This window comes from Takifugu rubripes, chromosome 3 (assembly GCF_901000725.2).
Source record: "Takifugu rubripes chromosome 3, fTakRub1.2, whole genome shotgun sequence".
NCBI lineage: Eukaryota > Metazoa > Chordata > Actinopteri > Tetraodontiformes > Tetraodontidae > Takifugu > Takifugu rubripes.
The window spans coordinates 15,101,483-15,118,681 of NC_042287.1; the positions used below are offsets into that span (position 1 = coordinate 15,101,483).

Sequence of the window (17,199 nt, forward strand, 5' to 3'; positions counted from 1 at the left end):
AATTGCACTCAAGAACCGCTGAGAGAAATGGCGGGAAAGATTGAGCAATACAAAATCCCCGTGCAGATAATGGGTAATCACACATACCGTACTGTTATGCGCGAGGTCAGACACAACTAGGAACGCTTAATGCTGACACTTGCAGGATCATCTATATGCCCTGCAAGGTAACAAAAGATCCAGATTGGAAACAAAGTACAATGCTGATTTACCTACCATTCTGTCTAAGGCGAACCAACTACAATTATACAACCTGTAATAAAGAATGTGTCCAAGATCGTCATTGTGATTCCTATATGTTTAACAAGACTACACAATCGTGCCCAAGTGGCTATAATTGCACTTGCACCTATTCACAAGGTGCACCAGGACATAAGGGCATGTGTTTGATCAACAATGGTTGGTGGCTTTGTGGACACAACGCGTATGCTCACCTACCAGCAAACTGACCAGGAGTGTGCGCTCCGGTCCACCTCAGTGATAACACAGTCATAATTTATGCTAATAACGCTAGAACCGTTCCACAGTCGCGTCGCAGGAGAGACTTAAATATAGATTTCAAACCACATGACTCGGCATGGGGAACAGATGTACCGCAAGAGTTTAAACACTGGACAGAGGGAGAAAAGGTTGTTAACAGTCTGTTCCCTTGGGTAGGTATCGCAAAGAACATGTTAAGATTAGAAACTGTTGATTACAGACTGAAAGTGTTTACTAATTGACAAAGGTTGCTCTTACAGGAGGTAAAGAATAACTGACTGCGTTGAGATTAATGACTGCAGAATAGGATGGCCTTAGATCTATTGACCGCATCTAAAGAAGGATTTTGCACGATGGTGGGAGACTACTGTTGCACATTTATCGCAGAAAATGATGCAGATGGCCAGTTGATAGATAGTGCAGTGAAGAATTTGACCAAATTACAGAAGGCAATGATTGACGACGGCAGTTCCCCATTAGACTGGTTTATGAGCATGATTTTAAGATAGAGGGAACTGTTGTTTAAGACAGGGGCAGTAATCGGGACAGTACTGATAGTATTAGCCATATTAACTTGTTGTGTCGTACCTCTTGTTCGGGGTTGCATTGATCGGCTCCTGGGTTCGGCTGTTACTAGTGCTTTGCTGCATATGGAAGAACCTCTACTGGATGAAGGAGAAGAAGGGGATTCACAAGACGATTGGACTAATGCACTGCATAATGTCAAAGAACTGTTTGATATGTCTTAAGTTGCACCCACATTGAATTCTGAGTATAAGAAATGTATTGTCCAGGAAAATGAAATAATACATTTGAAGTTCATTAAAGTGAAAAGATGTATTATGGATAATGAGAATCTAGATGCATTGTCCCTCAACCAATCCGGTTCCAGAGCACTGTTCTGTCAGGAAGAGACTATAAAAGGCCCCACCCAACACGTCGCTGTCATTTACTTCTCATAAAGGACTCGTTCAGGCCCGACTGTGAGAAAGAACTTAACCCTCTTCTTCCACTTAAACTAATTCTGTTGTCACATACTTAGAAAAAAAATGGTGAGTACAAAATATTTTTCTTGTATGTTGTCTCAGATCGTCCCCCGCTAGCTTCAAAAGGGGGTCTGCTATCAGGTCTTTATTCTATGAAGATGACATAGTCGCCAAAAGGCCCATGTCCTTTCTCTGGCACATCTGTTCTTTCATCTGAAAACTGCTTCTGAACCCAAAACCTGTTTGCACAAAAAAAAAAAAAATTAATAATTGCCAGTGTGTTTAAAATGGTCCGTTTACCCGGACAATTAATTTATAAATCTGAGGAGGCATGATATTGATTATACATCGTTCAAGTACATTTTTCTGACTTATATGAGTGATATGAAGGAAATGTGACTGTAGCTTCGGATCATGATGATCCCTTTTTCTTTACAACAGGCCGCTTCTTCATATTCCAAATAAGTGTAGAGTCATTCAGCATGTGATGCAGTGTGTGTGTGTGTGTGTGTGTGTGTGTGTCAAACCTGCAAATCCTTTTAATAATAACACCTTTCCTGTTTCCCCACAGCGTGAGTGTATCTCTATCCATGTGGGTCAGGCTGGGGTCCAGATTGGCAATGCATGCTGGGAACTGTATTGCCTGGAGCATGGGATCCAGCCTGATGGAAGGATGCCCAGTGATAAAACAATTGGAGGAGGAGATGATTCTTTCAATACCTTCTTTAGTGAGACTGGGGCAGGAAAACACGTCCCCAGGGCTGTTTTTGTAGACCTGGAACCGTCTGTGATTGGTAAATTTAGCTGTTCTACAACTGTTGTATCCCCCATCCATCAAACCCTCCTATAGGTTTGTTTCTTGCTCATAGATGAGGTGCGTACAGGGACCTACCGCCAGCTGTTTCACCCTGAGCAGCTGATCACTGGCAAGGAGGATGCTGCCAACAACTATGCTCGTGGACACTACACTGTGGGCAAAGAGCTCATCGATGTAGTGATCGACAGGATCCGCAAACTGGTGGGTTGCTAGTTCAACTTCAGGTCAACATTGAGTTTACATGATTTTCCCCTCATGTGTTCCACTGTCTCTTTACAGTCTGACCACTGCACCGGCCTTCAGGGCTTCCTGGTGTTCCACAGCTTTGGAGGTGGAACCGGCTCTGGTTTCACCTCCCTGCTGATGGAGCGTCTGTCCGTCGACTATGGCAAGAAGTCCAAGCTTGAGTTCTCGGTCTACCCGGCTCCCCAGGTGTCCACTGCTGTGGTGGAGCCCTACAACTCCATCCTGACCACCCACACCACCCTGGAACACTCAGACTGCGCCTTCATGGTCGACAACGAGGCCATCTACGACATCTGCCGTCGGAACCTTGATATCGAGCATCCCACTTACACCAACCTGAACAGGCTGATCAGTCAGATCGTGTCCTCCATCACGGCTTCTCTGCGATTTGACGGTGCCCTCAACGTAGATCTGACAGAATTTCAGACCAACTTGGTGCCTTATCCTCGTATCCATTTCCCCCTGGCCACGTACGCCCCGGTCATCTCTGCTGAGAAAGCTTACCATGAGCAGTTGACTGTAGCCGAAATCACCAGTGCTTGCTTTGAGCCAGCCAACCAGTTGGTGAAATGTGACCCTCGCCACGGCAAGTACATGGCCTGCTGCCTTCTGTACCGCGGCGACGTGGTCCCCAAAGATGTGAATGCTGCCATTGCCACCATCAAAACAAAACGCACCATCCAGTTTGTGGACTGGTGCCCCACCGGTTTCAAGGTGGGCATCAATTACCAGCCCCCCACTGTTGTGCCTGGTGGAGATCTGGCCAAGGTCCAGAGGGCCGTGTGCATGCTGAGTAATACCACCGCCATCGCTGAGGCCTGGGCTCGTCTGGACCACAAGTTTGACCTGATGTACGCCAAACGGGCCTTTGTTTTCTGGTACGTGGGTGAGGGCATGGAGGAGGGTGAGTTCTCTGAGGCCAGAGAGGACATGGCTGCTCTGGAGAAGGATTATGAGGAGGTGGGAGCTGATACTGTTGGAGATGAGGATGAAGATGGAGAGGAGTATTAAATTGTCTTCCCTTGTAACTTTTGAATAAGCACAACACGTATGCTCATCTACCAGCAAACTGGTCAGGACTGCTAGAACCATTCCATAGTTATCTTTAAGGATAAATGGGCGGGAAATGTGAGAATAATTATTCTATTATCATTTAAATGCATTTGTATGTTTAGCACCTAAGTAGATAAATAAGAAACAGAGTGTTTTTCACCTCTCTTGATTTAGTACACATGTCCAGAGCACCAGATTTACTGTGAGATTGTTATCTGAAACCAAAAAAGAATTCCACAAAGATAACAAGCTGATGTGAATAAAGAAAGAGATTTGCAGAGGAGCAGCAGAGCGACGGAGGGTGTTCCAGAGTGAACTGCTGCTTGCTCTCCCTTGCAAGGCCACCTGTGTCTGTGTCTTTTGTTGATTCACGCAGGGTTTTACTGCTCTGTTTCAACTCTAACATGAGTTTCGGCCTTTGGAACTTCCAACAGGAGAGAGGTTACTAGGGCAGAATATTTCTGTTTCAACTCTAACAAAGTGCTTTAAATTACATACATTGTCCCCAGTTGTTTGAAAATGTATATTTTTTGGCTTTATTAGTAATGCATGTATTTACAAAACTAAAATACAAAAAAGTTTTGGCCTGTATATACATGCAGAACTTCCGCGATATAACAATTAACAAAACATCTACATTTAAAGGTAGAATAAGTAAGTAGACGTGTGTAGATAAATACATTCATTTTAAAAAGGAAAAATGCTAGACAACGTTAATCTTTTAAGAGGAAACGAAAAAACGCATTTCCTGTCAGAATTAAAATGTATTTAATTTTTTTTCTTATTAGTGGAAACCTAAGGATTAGTCCTTGTTTTAAGGCGAACCATCCTGGAAGACTACAACAATATCGGCGAAAGGAAGCGATCATCCTTTATCAGTAACCAGGGTAACGACCGGATGTGTTGCTTGGCACGTTCCGGAAGCAGGAAGTGTCACATCGGCTTCTTGATATCACCTACTGTATGTGCTTAAAGAAATTGGGTTTTTTGTTTTCCATAGTATCGTGGAAATATGGAGGAAAATATCATTAAAAACCTCTTTTGAGTTTTTGTAAAAGCTGATTACTTATTTAGCCTTTAACTGGCAGGATTCTCCACGCATGCAGAGTATATGGCCCGATATATTGTTGTGTGCTGCACTGCCATCTAGTGGTAACAGTTGGTTGTGCAGTCGTTGAGGAGATTTCTTAAATTATTCAACCAATTAAAAATAACGTTATTTATTTGACCCAAGTTATATTAAACAAAAGCTGTCTATTCAACTCTGGAGTGGAGTTAACTGAGCAGGTTCTTTGGAGATTCAAGATGCAGTTGATAAACCCGACCAGTAGGTGTCACTGTATATTGCACTCTATGTTGAAAACTCCAAACATTATCGACCCAAGCGTCCTACGCGGAGCTGTATGTAATGAACCGGGCGGGACAAGGCAGCAAAACAAACGCAACTAGAGCCTCGAGTTCGGAAATGACGACGTGGATAAATGAGTTGCCAGGTTTGTGTTGGTGTCCCCCACCTTAAACTATTGCGTTCCAACACCGAAGTTAGTCATTAGTTGATTCACAACAGTAAATTACATTTTCCTCAACCCTTGATGTTGTACCTAATAGACTTATACATCTCAATGAAATGTCCGTTTCTAAAAAAAAAATAAAAAAAAATGTAAAACAATCATTAAAATAAAATTCCACCAATCTAAAAATAAATAATATCATCCATACAAAATACATCATTCACGTTTATGTACGTTTATGATATGAAATTATTGCTTCACCAAACTTTTTGCTGTCCCTTTTTTTTATCAAAAGGATCATCACTGCACCAGAGGTAGCGGAGGTAGGATCTCTGATTACACCTAAGATATAAACCTTCAGGTTGTTTTGTAGTGTGTGTGTGTGTGTGTGTGTGTGTGTGTGTGTGTGTGTGTGTGTGTGTGTGTGTGTGTGTGTGTGTGCGTGTGGATTGGCTGATTGGTCTCCGTTGTCAGACGGTGTGAAAAAAGGAGATTATTTCTATCAAACCTGGCAACCCAGCAAGGGTCCTCCGTAGGAAAATATTGCCCACAGCGGACTCCTCGGTATTAAAGGCGGCTGGCGGTTGGAGCTGCGGTGTCCCGTTTCCAGAATCGACTATTCATTCTTCGGGCCAACCTAAAGTAAGCCTTAATTATTCTTCCACATCAAGCAGACTGAAGGAATAATCAATTAATGCTGTAATATTGGCGCAGCCCGTGCTGTTTAGTGGAGCAGCCCGAGCTCTAAAGGAGCCCGTAGATCATCATCGAAACCTTCTGCTAGCTGCTTTTTTTCCGGGTACGGCTCCATCTAAAGCTCCATCCCCGAGACGGCCGGTACGTGCGCTGCAGTAATTCTTGTGCAGCCTCGGTTTCAGTGTTTTATTTCTGTTTTTGGCTCAAACGGTGCATTTATCCCGCAAAGTCCCTGCAAAGCTAATCACGTAAGGCAACATTAGCACGCTAAGTTGATACGTAACCTCCGGACTTGAGGCACAAATGAAACGCTGTGTGAACGACCTCATTTTAGAAGAGAACATTAAGGATAAGAATCAGAGTCTGGGGGGCAATAGAATGATAGAGGGATCGATTTTGTACACGCCGTAATTCGCCGTCGCCATTAGGCCGGGTTATCTAGCTAATATTACCAAGAAGCGGTGCTTTAAGGGTCCGTGAAGCGAAACGACAATTTAATTTTAAAACGGTTGTTTTTGTAGACCTGCCGAGTCGGGGTGCCTCTGTTCCCCCCTCCAAACGACCTAAAATGGGATGAAATTCTCAGCCCAGTTTGACCTCTGCAGGGCGCATCTCCGTGATTGACGTGGCAGCGAGCTTCTGATTATCAAACGCAAATGAACAATTATTTAATAGCGATTTTCTTGAGGTAACGGCGTTTCACCTAAAACGGGCGTTTAATTTTATCAGACCAGTAGAAAGATATAGAATATGGTGGTAAAGAACACTGACTGATCCCATTGGACCCCCTTTCAGAACTGGTTACTTGCAGTAACCAGTTTTTTGCAGCCACCTGCAGATTTAATTTTAACACCCTCCAACACACCCGTCTGCGCGCTCCTTGGACCATAACGTTGCTGCATCAAAAGGCAGCTACTGTTGTGCTGAGTGAGCAGCTTTTTCTCACCTGCATCACTCAACATAAGTGCACCTGGCTCCTCTCGGGCCGGCGCTCCATCCCTCTTGATCAACATAAAGCATCCTTGTGTTCCTGTCAGCAGCCGCAGCCGCGTCACTTGTTGACTGTGCGTGTGTGCCTTTGACGTCTGCAAAGGTGTGGTGTGTGTGTGTGTGTGTGTGGAGCCATGACCGTGGCATGCCAAGGCCCAATCAGCAGGGTGTGGGGCTGTGCAGGTCTGAAGTTTCCCTTTCAAGGGAAGCAGGGGCAGAAAGAGAAACTTACAAAGGAAGGAAAACAGCTGGCCTATAAAACCCGGGGTCGCGGATTCGCTCGCACAGGCATTTTTAAGTCTGGATGGAGCAGCAGTAAAGTGGTCAAACAAACTACGATTCTTTGATCCTGACGGTAAAAAGGAGACACGCATTTTAACTGAAAATTCCTAAACGTGTCACCCAGAGACGGTGCTGATGTCTTCGCCGGATGGCTGTGCGTAAACTTCTCAGGGGGAATTTCTTCATCACGCCTGTTGGAAGAGCAGAAAATAGCAGCTGTTACTGTGTCAAATTCGGGGATTGGCAGAGAGCTCGGATCGGGAATGCGCTCTCGTTGTACATGAGGAAAAAGGAAATTCCTTAAGAACGTGTTCCTGTCTTCAAACTGCATGCAACCATGCCAAGACTGATATTAACTGCAGATATTTTTTTTTAATTTCAACCTGCAGCTGCCGGACAGGAGACGACTTATGAAAATGTGCTTCTGATTCAGTGAGGAGCTGCGTTTCATTTGATTTGCATTCAGACTTTTAGATTGAAACCAACCTTTCAGTGTCTCTGTCTCTGTTTCTGCTTTGTGCTCTGATGACGGCTCTTTTTTCAGTCGGTCGTCCCAGTAACAGCTGGTTTTCTTTCCCCCCCCCCCCTCACAGATCTGGATGACATAAGTGCAGAAAGGAGAGGAAGTCTTTGCCTAAACGGTGCATTCTTGTTCTGAGCTTCACTCCCCTGAGCCTCCACTTTGTGAGCTTTACTGGCATCTGCTTTATTGGGGGGGGGGGGGAACCCAAAGCCTTTATTTGAAAAAGGGCCTGAAGACACTGGAGAGATTAGCAGAGCCTTAAAGGAAGCCTTTCTGATACGTGTGTGACAACATGGCAAAGAAGAACAGTCAGAAAGGTATGTATCTGCTTTATTCACGCTTGTTCAGAAGAATCCCGAGTATTTACTGCAAAATTCCACATGCATTTTACTGACGTGTTGAACCTGCGGCACACAGACGTCAGGATTCAGGTGTCGGTGAACAAATGAATGTTTAGTTTGAGCACACTTTCTCTTTAATGGCTACAGAACCCAGGTTTGGTTTTAGGGGAGCAGACCAGGCCACCGAAATATGCGTGATTGTTTCCGTTTTAAACATTAATGGAGCGGTTTTAAAGTTCCATCTAAGCTTTAATGAGCAGTAGTGAGATAAACGGGAATCCACCTTCACTATCAGCTTGTTCTCCCAAATTTACTAAAGTTTGCGCAACTTTTCCTTCACTTTTCGGAGTTTTGGTCAGCCTCCACGCCTCAGTCGGCGTCATCGCTTTAGCTTAACGCTGTTCACGTCGAGGCCTTTTAATGTGAGAGAAACGCCTTCATGAGTCCAGGTCGTCCATTTTCAAGGCTTATGAACGCGCACCACTTTCAAAGAAATCGCTCTGTCGGCCGCTTTGATTTGCAAATGACCTCCAAGGACAGTTTGCAAATGAGCCTCAAGGTCGTTTTCCTGTGTTTTCTGCAGACACGTCTGGGGTGGTGTTTGACATGCGTTCAAAGATGGTCATGTGTCAGGGAGGAACCACCGAGAGGATGAAGGACAAGGTAAGACATCGGATGTGGAGCGCCCGCCACACTGTTGCAGATTGGATGAATGTGAAGCTTAAAACCACAAATGTTATGCCGTATCAAGAGGTTTTTAATCCTACTGCGAAATACTTGGTGTCTATGTTGCTGGATTTACGGCTAAGCCCTGACATTCCCTTTCATTAGTTGTGGGAGCTGCAGTTTCCCAGTTTGCTGGTTTCTGGCAACAAAAGAGGGCGAGATGTCGGCGTGAGCAGCTGCTCCAGTTGATAAAGTGCATTTTTCCTTCAGCTCTTTGCCACGTCGGATCACCTGAAAACAGCTTTTGTTGAAACTTGAACTAAAAGGGAAGTCCAAGTTAGACACCAGTTTCCTTTACTGGTGGGGTGTCAGCAGCAGTTCTTCCAAAGAAGAGCTCAAGTCCCTAAAACCCTGGACAATTTAATTCAACCTCCTGCTCTCTCTCTCTTGCTCTTGCTCTCTCTCTCCTCTCTCTCTCCCTTGCATTCTCTCTTGCTCTCTCTCCTCTCTCTCTCGCCGCTGGTTATTAATCTTATTGAATCTCTATTTTAATACATTAAAAACTCCAATTACGACAAGGGGATTCTAAATATTTACATTTGACTTTGTTAAATGTGTGTGAATGTCTGCATTAAATAAATCTGTTGCTTTCATGGTTGCAGTCCATGAATTAAAGCCCGAGGTTGGTTTCAACTCAACTTTGGGTGTTTTTTGACGGTATATAGTGGCGAGAATGGCACCGCCTTGTGTAACCTGTTAAGTACTGTGACTGTACTGATCAGGTTGGGGTCTCTTTTGCCTGCCTCTCCGCCCACGTTGTCGTCAGTAACCCGTTGAGAAGATATTGTTTTAGGATTTTTATCTAATTTTTTTCACGAGGGCATCTGATCAAACCAAATAGGATAAAAGTTGAAACCAGTAAATCAGACTGATCTAATAATAAACTCTTGTCCTCTTCCTGTTTTTTTTTTTTTTCTTTCTGCAGATCAGCGCCGTCAGGGCCGTCGTCCCCAACAAAAGTAACAACGAGATCGTGCTGGTGTTGCAGCATTTTGAGAACTGCGTCGACAAAGCCGTTCAAGCTTTCCTAGAAGGTACGACGTCTCCGTTCGTCCCCGATTTAAAAGCAAATAACAATTGCTCAAACGCGGCCTGACCCCCACCCCACTTGACATAAATCCTGTGGCGGAGGTGACGTACGCGCCGGCGTTATCGGCGTGTACGTCACCAGCGCTAGTCAGAGCATGTGAGCCGTGTCTGAAACATGACCTTCGAGAACAGGTTTTTCTTTCCCTCCTCATGCCTGCCGTGCTTGGCAGTCAGATGCCTGAACGTCGTTTGCATAGCTTTACTTTGATGAGTGTAATAATAGAGCGCGGTGTTGCGTCACGCCGCATTGTTCCTAATTTTAGCGCTGCGTTGGAAACACACCCGGGGACGCTCGTGCGCGGGGACGGTGTGATGCGGCTGCACTGCGTATGATTGTCACCGCTGCAAACCTCTGACTTTCAGGTAGCGCGGTGGAGATCCTGAAGGAGTGGAATGTCACCGGCAAGAAGAAGGTGAGCAGACCCCCCAAGTTAAATGGGTGTTGTCGTTTGGATCCAGGACACGATGAGACGATTGAAACGGAGATGTTGACCGCTGGTATTTGTCTTTCTGTCCAGCCCAAGAAGAAAAAGAAGCCCAAGCCTCAGCCAGAGGCCCCTGCTGAGCCCGCTCCCCCTGAGGCCACGCCGCCCGCGGACGGCAAGGACGAGATGAACGGTTTCCACGCCAACGGGTCCGTGATGGACGGCGAGTCTCTCGACTCTCTTAGCGAACAGTTGGACTCCGCCTCTCTGGATGCGGCCGAGCTGGACTCTGAACCCGCCTCATCCGAAACCACCGGTAACCAGTGCTCTGATAAACGGGGTTTGTTCGAGCCTCTCAGCATTTACAACATCTGGGTTGGCTCGTTGGCGGTGGATTATTTTCCCACAGTCATTGTTGACAGTTTAAGATGTTGGAGGATTGACAGCGAGTGAGAGATTTATGCTTTTAAAAGCAGTCTGGCTGCCTCCGTCAGCATAGCTGAGACAACCTCGTTGCCTTTGTAGTTACACTGGCGGGCAGCCGCGCCAGACTGCAGCTTCACACCTACAGCAAATCTGCTCATCTCTTCTGCTGCTTCCTTTTATAGCATTTTGAAGACGCTCGCACGCAACTCATGATTTCTGGTGATTCTATTTGTCCTCTCGCAGGTGTAGAAGCAGAAAGTCAAGGTAGCGCGCCGAGTCCCAGCTTGCAGCAGGGGTGGAGGAATCACCAGGGTCCCAGAGGGTACAAGCCCCGACACAGGCATGGCTCCAGTTCACATCCGCCTGCTTCCTCATTAGCGCCCACCATCAACGAGCATGGATCAGCAGCCAAGAAGATAGGTCAGACACTTGCGATGTTCCCACCGCGTTCGGAGCGGCAAAACGGGGAGTAAACGTGTGTGTGACGCCTGTGCTGTGTGTGACGTCTGCCCCTCAGCCTCCAACATCGATCGCTCCGTGAAGGACCTGCAGCGCTGCACCGCCTCCCTGACCCGCTACCGGATGGTGATCAAAGATGAGATGGATTCTTCAATCAAGAGGATGAAGCTGACGTTTGCGGAGCTTCAGAGCTGGTGAGTCAGCTTGAGTCATCTAATCGGAGGGCGTTGCTGGAACCTTTGCCCTCCTGGGGAAAAATACAGTTTCTTTAACGGGAATTGAGTAGTTATACAGTATGTGACGAAACTGCTGTTTGTTGTTGCTGGCAGCTTTTCCTCCTGTTAATGTTCACACATGATGCCGAATGTGTTGGGTTTGAAAGTCAAAAAACACCTGAAAGGTCTGATCCGTCTGGGACGAGAGTCGTCGGTCCAGCTGATCTGCGTCGCCGTGACGCCGTTGTGACCCTTTGGTTTGCTCTTTGTATCGACTTCGAGGGTAAACTGACCACTTCTCTCTCCTTTTTTTTTTTTAGTTTAATGGACAGAGAAGTGACCCTCCTGACAGAGATGGACAAAGTCAAATTGGAGACCAGTAAGTATTTTCAAATACGGCCCGTTTCCACGACACTCCCGGGACTTTGTTTCACACATGATAACCTCGCTCCAGGAGCCTGACCTAAATCGCTCCCAGAGAGGCAGTAAAGGAGATAGTTGATGAAACGGCAAGTCCCAGTTTCCTGCAAACGGCAGCGCTTGCCCTCCAGTTCTCCCTATACCTGCAGCACACTGCTGTTTGTATGCGCGTGTAACATGACAGAGCAGGACTGCATTTTTGTGTAAGTAGGCCATTCTCTCAGCGGTGTGTGTTGCAGGCCTGAAAAGGGCCAATAGTCTCAGGTGTCGAGGGAGGCTCAATGCTGTCTTTGTGCGCCCTGTTTGGGGGAATTGAGAGGAAAGTGAAGAAACGAATATTTCTTTGACAGAGCAACATCCAGCTTCACTCGGTGTTCGCTGATGGTTGCTCTTAAATATTTCCTGCAGGAAAAGTCGGCTCAAAATCTTCAGACGGGAGGTTTTTCCCGTCGGGTTCCAGGGGTACGGATGGTGCTGAGGCTAACACTGGTGGTCCAGGCATCGGTGTTTTGGCAGAGTGAAGCTAACAGTCGAGGGGGTCAAAAGTGGCGCTGTCGCTGAGTTAAGTCAGGATTTCTGTGTTTCTTGCACAGCTGCGGAGGCACTTTGAGCTTGTTCAGACCCGTTTTTAAAGTGCGCCTTGGACACTCATCCCAAGTGTGGCGGCCTCACCTGAGACGCTGGCAGGATCCATTTGAGATCCAATCTCTGTGCCCACTTCAGCAGGTGGGCTCAGCCTCGCGGGGGGGGGGGGGGGGGGGGGGGGGTCCGTCTCCACGGCGAAAACGCTCTAGTTTTACTCCATTTCTTCCATTTGTGGGCTGAATGTAACTTGTGACATTTATCCCTCGACCGTTGTGTTGCTGTTGTTACCGTTTGCACAGCTGCCGTAAACTCTCTATCTGTGACCTTTGTTTATCTGTCAACGCGGAGTCAGCTGCACTTTGGCATAATGTACTTTGTCAGGTCAGCAGGAGGCTAACGAAGCTCTGACGGGAAAATGAAACTTGCTGGGAGGAAAAGGAAAACGAGGTTAGGGATTATTGAAATATTAGACTTCATTTGGAGCAGGATGAGCTGGGGGGGGGGTGATGGAGGGTGGTGGGGGGGTGATGGAGGGTGGAGGGGGGCTGATGGAGTCTGATGGGGGCTGATGGGGGCTGATGGAGGCTGATGGAGGCTGGTGGAGGCTGATGGAGGCTGGTGGAGGCTGGTGGAAGCTGATGGAGGCTGGTGGAGGCTGATGGAGGCTGGTGGAGGCTGGTGGAGTCTGATGGAGTCTGATGGGGGCTGGTGGAGTCTGATGGGGGCTGATGGAGTCTGATGGAGTCTGATGGGGGCTGATGGAGTCTGATGGGGGCTGGTGGAGTCTGATGGGGGCTGATGGAGTCTGATGAACTCTGATGGGGGCTGATGGGGGCTGATGGAGTCTGATGGGGGCTGATGGAGTCTGATGGGGGCTGATGGAGTCTGATGGGGGCTGATGAACTCTGATGGGGGCTGATGGGGGCTGGTGGAGTCTGATGGAGGCTGGTGGAGTCTGATGGGGGCTGATGGAGTCTGATGGAGGCTGGTGGAGTCTGATGGGGGCTGATGGAGTCTGATGGAGTCTGATGAACTCTGATGGGGGCTGATGGGGGCTGATGGGGGCTGATGTTCACAATGAAAGTGACCTGTGTTCTTTTTCAGTGTTGACTCTGGACACTCGGCAGAAGAGAGCCGAGGAGCTCAGACGGCTCACGGACCGATCGGCGTCCATGTCTGAGGAGCAGCTGAGTGAGCTGCGCGCAGAAATCAAGGTGATTGAACGACCTTGTTCATTTCCCCACGTATCTCCCAGAGCTTGGTGACTAAGAGAGGGGGGGCTTGGTTTGTTTGTTTGTTTGTTTGTTTTCAGCATTTTGTGAGCGAGCGTAAATATGATGAGGACCTCGGCAAAGCTGTGAGATTTACGTTTGATCTGGAGCCGCTGAAGTCCAGCATCACGGGGTTTGGCTCAGGTGGGTCGTCGCCGTTCGGGTCGACTCCGCCCTCGGGTCACATGACCTCGTCGCCTCCTGCTGTGGCTCACTTGTTGCCTCTCTTCCAGTTTACCACCCGCGTACAGGATACTCAAATCGGTCCCGTTGTAGCTCCACGTCCTCCTCTGTTACCGGCCCGAGCCTCCAGGAAACGCCAGCGCCGCCTCGTCCTCCCACCCAGACCCAGAACCCACCCAGCGAGAGCCGTCCGCCCCCGAACAAACAGGTCGGCCCACAGTTTCCCTTCGCTCCGGTCCCGTGAGTCAAAGCCGGCGCTCAACTGACTTCTTAATATCCGGTTTTCAGGTTTTTCAAGGCAACCGACGGACCTTCCAGGGGCAGGGCTACCACTCGGGCAGTCAGCGGTACAACGGCGGCCCCCACGCCGACAGGAGCGCCGCACGCCCCAACCACCGCTACCATAGCGACGGCGCCTCTGCCGGTCCAACGTCGCACAACAACTCAAGAGGGCCCCCCCGCTCCTCCACGTACCACCAAGACCGACCCGCTCAGAACGGGCTGCCCCAGAGGCCTCCGCGGACGCACTGCCCTTGATAGGACACCCCGGGCTGGGATCAACACGTCTACTAACCCCCCCCACACCCCCACCCCCCCAGCTAACTCCTTTCAGTGAAGAATAGCATACCAGTTTACATTTTTCAGATCCGTAGAACCATCTCTCTCCACCTTAAAGCCTTCTCGCTGTTCCGCAGTCGTGCTTTATTTTTCTTTCGCCGTCTCCCCATCGCGACCTTTCGACCCCCCCCCCCCCTCCTCCTCCTGAGCGATCTCATCGATCTCTCTGCTCCCGGCGTCGGCCCGTACAGCCGATCAGAGACCGTCTGGATGGAACGGATTTCAAGTCTCGGTACGGTTTCTGTTTTTCACCTCTCATCACCTCTTGTTCGTCTCCATCCATCATTTCAACATCCTCGCAGTGGAAAACGGACACTCCAGTAGATGTAGGAATAATGTGGGAATTTTGACCATTCAGTCGTCACCACAGACTGTTGTTGTTGTTTAGGAAAACATATCAAGCTACAATCCAGAGCTTTTTCTAGTGGCTGCTACAAACGGGAGAGAAATGATTCGTTCTCATGAAGGAGACGTGAGACATCCTCAGAGTTGGATGAAAGGCTGCATCGCGTTTTATTTCAAAGTAAAATGAAGGGAAACGTACTAAAACAAAAACGTGGCTGTTCAGTTTAGTGCATGGTTTAAAGGTGGCTGACTTCTTCCCTTCGAAATAAGCTAATTCTTTGTTAGCTGCCATCATGACCTAAATATGCGGCCAGACTGTGTCACAGACGCCTGCTGCCATCTTGTGGAGGGGGGGTTATTTGCAGATTTTTTTTTTTGTCCAAGCGCCATTTAAAATCAAGTCTGGGAGGGTTTTATTCTATAGTAGATTACCAGCAGGGGGCGTCCCAGATGATCCGGGAATTACTCGGACCGCTCAAATGCGGTGACGTTCCGCTTCCCATCTAACCGGTTTAGCCTAGAATATTCCTTTTAAATGTACTTCCAGGCAGCGACGTCTCGCCATCCCAGTGGTTGTCAGGGTTACCGTGTCCTTTTGTCCTCAGCTCGGACGCAGTTTATCACCTTTTTACACTCGCAACAAATTTAGTCCACATGCTGGTTTATTGGTCTTTATCGGGATGGGTTTTCTTCCACGTGCACAGCTTTATTGTGTATGCGCACGGATGACGTACGTTGCCTTTAGTCACAGAGAGATTTCACATTTGCCTTTTCCAAATGTCGACCACGGCTTTCCAATCAGAACCTGGTAGATCAGGAGTTGTGATGTGTGAGCTGCGACTTGTGCTCTCCCCCCTTTTGATACTCCCCATCTGTGAACGTTCAGATTGATCAAGCTGATGAATGCATCATTTTTTACTTTTTTTTTTGTTTTGTTTTGAGAGCGTCTCATTCTTTCTCGTCACGAACAAAAAGGGGCGAATGCCTCAGTGCTTTTATTTTGAAACTTTTTTTGTTTTTTTTTCTTCAGTCTGGGACAGGGACCCCCTTGTGGGGCCCCCGTGTGTGTCGTTTGTGTACATAATTAGAGGCCGTAGTGTAAAACTGCTGGTTACAGCATCGCCACGTCATCTTCATAACTCCACGTCTTCCCTCGATCAAACGTTCGGGACAAAAATATCATTCTGAAATATTCTCTCCCCCTCTTTAACTTACTTTTCACCATATGTTACCTTACAGCAGCATTTTAAGAAGTAAAAATGCTGCTTTTTTTCTGAACACCAGTTGATCCCTTGGTGATCAAACGGGCTTCATTATTGTCCAACACATCCATACTGGCAGCATCTCCTATTTTTGGATCAGTATCTTTAAGGTCTAATTCTTAGTTCCAAGCTTTTCTCTCTGAGCCATGTCGAAGGGGGGAAAACTACCAAATTTGAAGCCTCAGACTTCTGTTTATCTGATAAACGGCTGCGGTTGGTCAAGCTCTTCAGCTGTTTCATCTGAGATTTTTGGGATTTCTATTCTTTTACTCCATTCCAGACTGGTTTAAGATTAGGTAATTACCAAAGAAGTCATTTCTTTCCCCCCTGTGTACATCTTTTCCTTCTTTCTTGCCTGCAAATGATTCCAAGGGAGATGAATCCAGCTCTTCATCTGTGTTGCTTCTCTCATCCCTCGTTCCTCCGGTCCCTCTTCATACACGCTCTCCATGTAACTTTAGTTTGTGCTCGCTTGGGACAGTTTGTACACAATAGTCATATTAGTCAGAAAATGAATTTAAAACTAGCTTGTTCGTCCTTTTAAGTAGACTCCAGGACAAGTCAACTGTAAACTCAAGTGCCTTTTCTTGTCTCCCGTCGACCCGTTCACATTCATCTCTACCAAATATGGACCAAAGACATCGACTGTCCCGACTCCACCCTTTCTTGCTCTCACCGAATTGCACACTTTTCATTTACTATGAATAAACTGTTTGCAATACAGACTTTGCGCCTACGTTTATTTAATACGTCTGATCTCGGGCACCACCACAAGGAATCCTGGGATATTGAGGCGCGTAGAGACGCACATTTCAAGATTAACTTAACGTTAAGAGCTACACTAAGATATCCTGTTGTATCCCACATTTGTAGTTATTTTATGTGAAATGCAATTTACTAACTTCATACTAATTAAGCCCTGTTGGATAAAGTAAAATCAAAATTTAAAGTGATATATTTATCTCTATATATATTTCACCTACATGGCCTCTAGATGGTGATGTTGTACAGATTAAAATTCGGTTTCCTGAGACTTGCGTCACATCTTTTCTCAGGATATAATTGAAATGTGTAAACTAATTGAATTTTATAAGGTGCCTTATCGAGAAAGATAATACTGAAATGTCCAAATGAAACCAGAATAGCCTTTCAACTCAAGTTAAATGTTCACACTTTTGATGCCATGTTGTACTTCCTTAAAAAAGGGGGAAAAAAACCAAACACCCCACTGATGTGTGATATCACGCCCA

General features: G+C 47.0%; 2 protein-coding genes across 4 annotated transcripts; both read left to right on the forward strand.

Annotated features, from left to right (window-relative positions):
* Positions 1–1,460: 1,460 nt before the first annotated feature.
* Positions 1,461–3,911, forward strand: LOC115249092 (tubulin alpha-1C chain-like). Its single transcript, XM_029833403.1, has 4 exons — positions 1,461–1,532; positions 2,038–2,260; positions 2,336–2,484; positions 2,563–3,911. The coding sequence occupies exons 1-4, from the start codon at positions 1,530–1,532 to the stop codon at positions 3,538–3,540; spliced, it is 1,353 nt and encodes a 450-aa protein (XP_029689263.1). The 5' UTR covers positions 1,461–1,529; the 3' UTR covers positions 3,541–3,911.
* Positions 3,912–5,584: 1,673 nt separating this feature from the next.
* spats2 (spermatogenesis associated serine rich 2) lies at positions 5,585–16,675 on the forward strand. Of its 3 annotated transcripts, XM_029833557.1 has the most exons (14): positions 5,632–5,735; positions 7,451–7,493; positions 7,655–7,901; positions 8,509–8,588; positions 9,577–9,685; positions 10,104–10,153; positions 10,259–10,481; positions 10,835–11,011; positions 11,109–11,244; positions 11,586–11,644; positions 13,375–13,484; positions 13,583–13,685; positions 13,775–13,932; positions 14,013–16,675. In XM_029833557.1, exons 3-14 carry the CDS (start codon positions 7,877–7,879, stop codon positions 14,259–14,261), a joined length of 1,479 nt encoding a protein of 492 aa, XP_029689417.1. In that variant the 5' UTR covers positions 5,632–5,735; positions 7,451–7,493; positions 7,655–7,876; the 3' UTR covers positions 14,262–16,675. The 3 variants fall into 3 exon arrangements, with proteins under 3 accessions (XP_011600994.2, XP_029689417.1, XP_029689418.1); XM_011602692.2 differs by lacking the exon at positions 7,451–7,493 and having other exon boundaries at positions 5,585–5,735; XM_029833558.1 differs by lacking the exons at positions 5,632–5,735; positions 7,451–7,493 and adding an exon at positions 5,770–5,930.
* The last annotated feature ends 524 nt before the right edge of the window (positions 16,676–17,199 follow it).

Excerpts from the sequence above, each read along its gene's own strand:
- spats2 (XM_011602692.2), top strand. The coding sequence starts at position 7,877 with ATGGCAAAGAAGAACAGTCAGAAAG. Across the intron at positions 7,902-8,508 it reads AAAGAAGAACAGTCAGAAAG|ACACGTCTGGGGTGGTGTTT; the intron begins GTATGTATCTGC and ends TGTTTTCTGCAG. Across the intron at positions 11,012-11,108 it reads ATCAGCAGCCAAGAAGATAG|CCTCCAACATCGATCGCTCC; the intron begins GTCAGACACTTG and ends TCTGCCCCTCAG.
- LOC115249092 (XM_029833403.1), top strand. Across the intron at positions 2,261-2,335 it reads CCTGGAACCGTCTGTGATTG|ATGAGGTGCGTACAGGGACC; the intron begins GTAAATTTAGCT and ends TCTTGCTCATAG. Across the intron at positions 2,485-2,562 it reads TCGACAGGATCCGCAAACTG|TCTGACCACTGCACCGGCCT; the intron begins GTGGGTTGCTAG and ends GTCTCTTTACAG.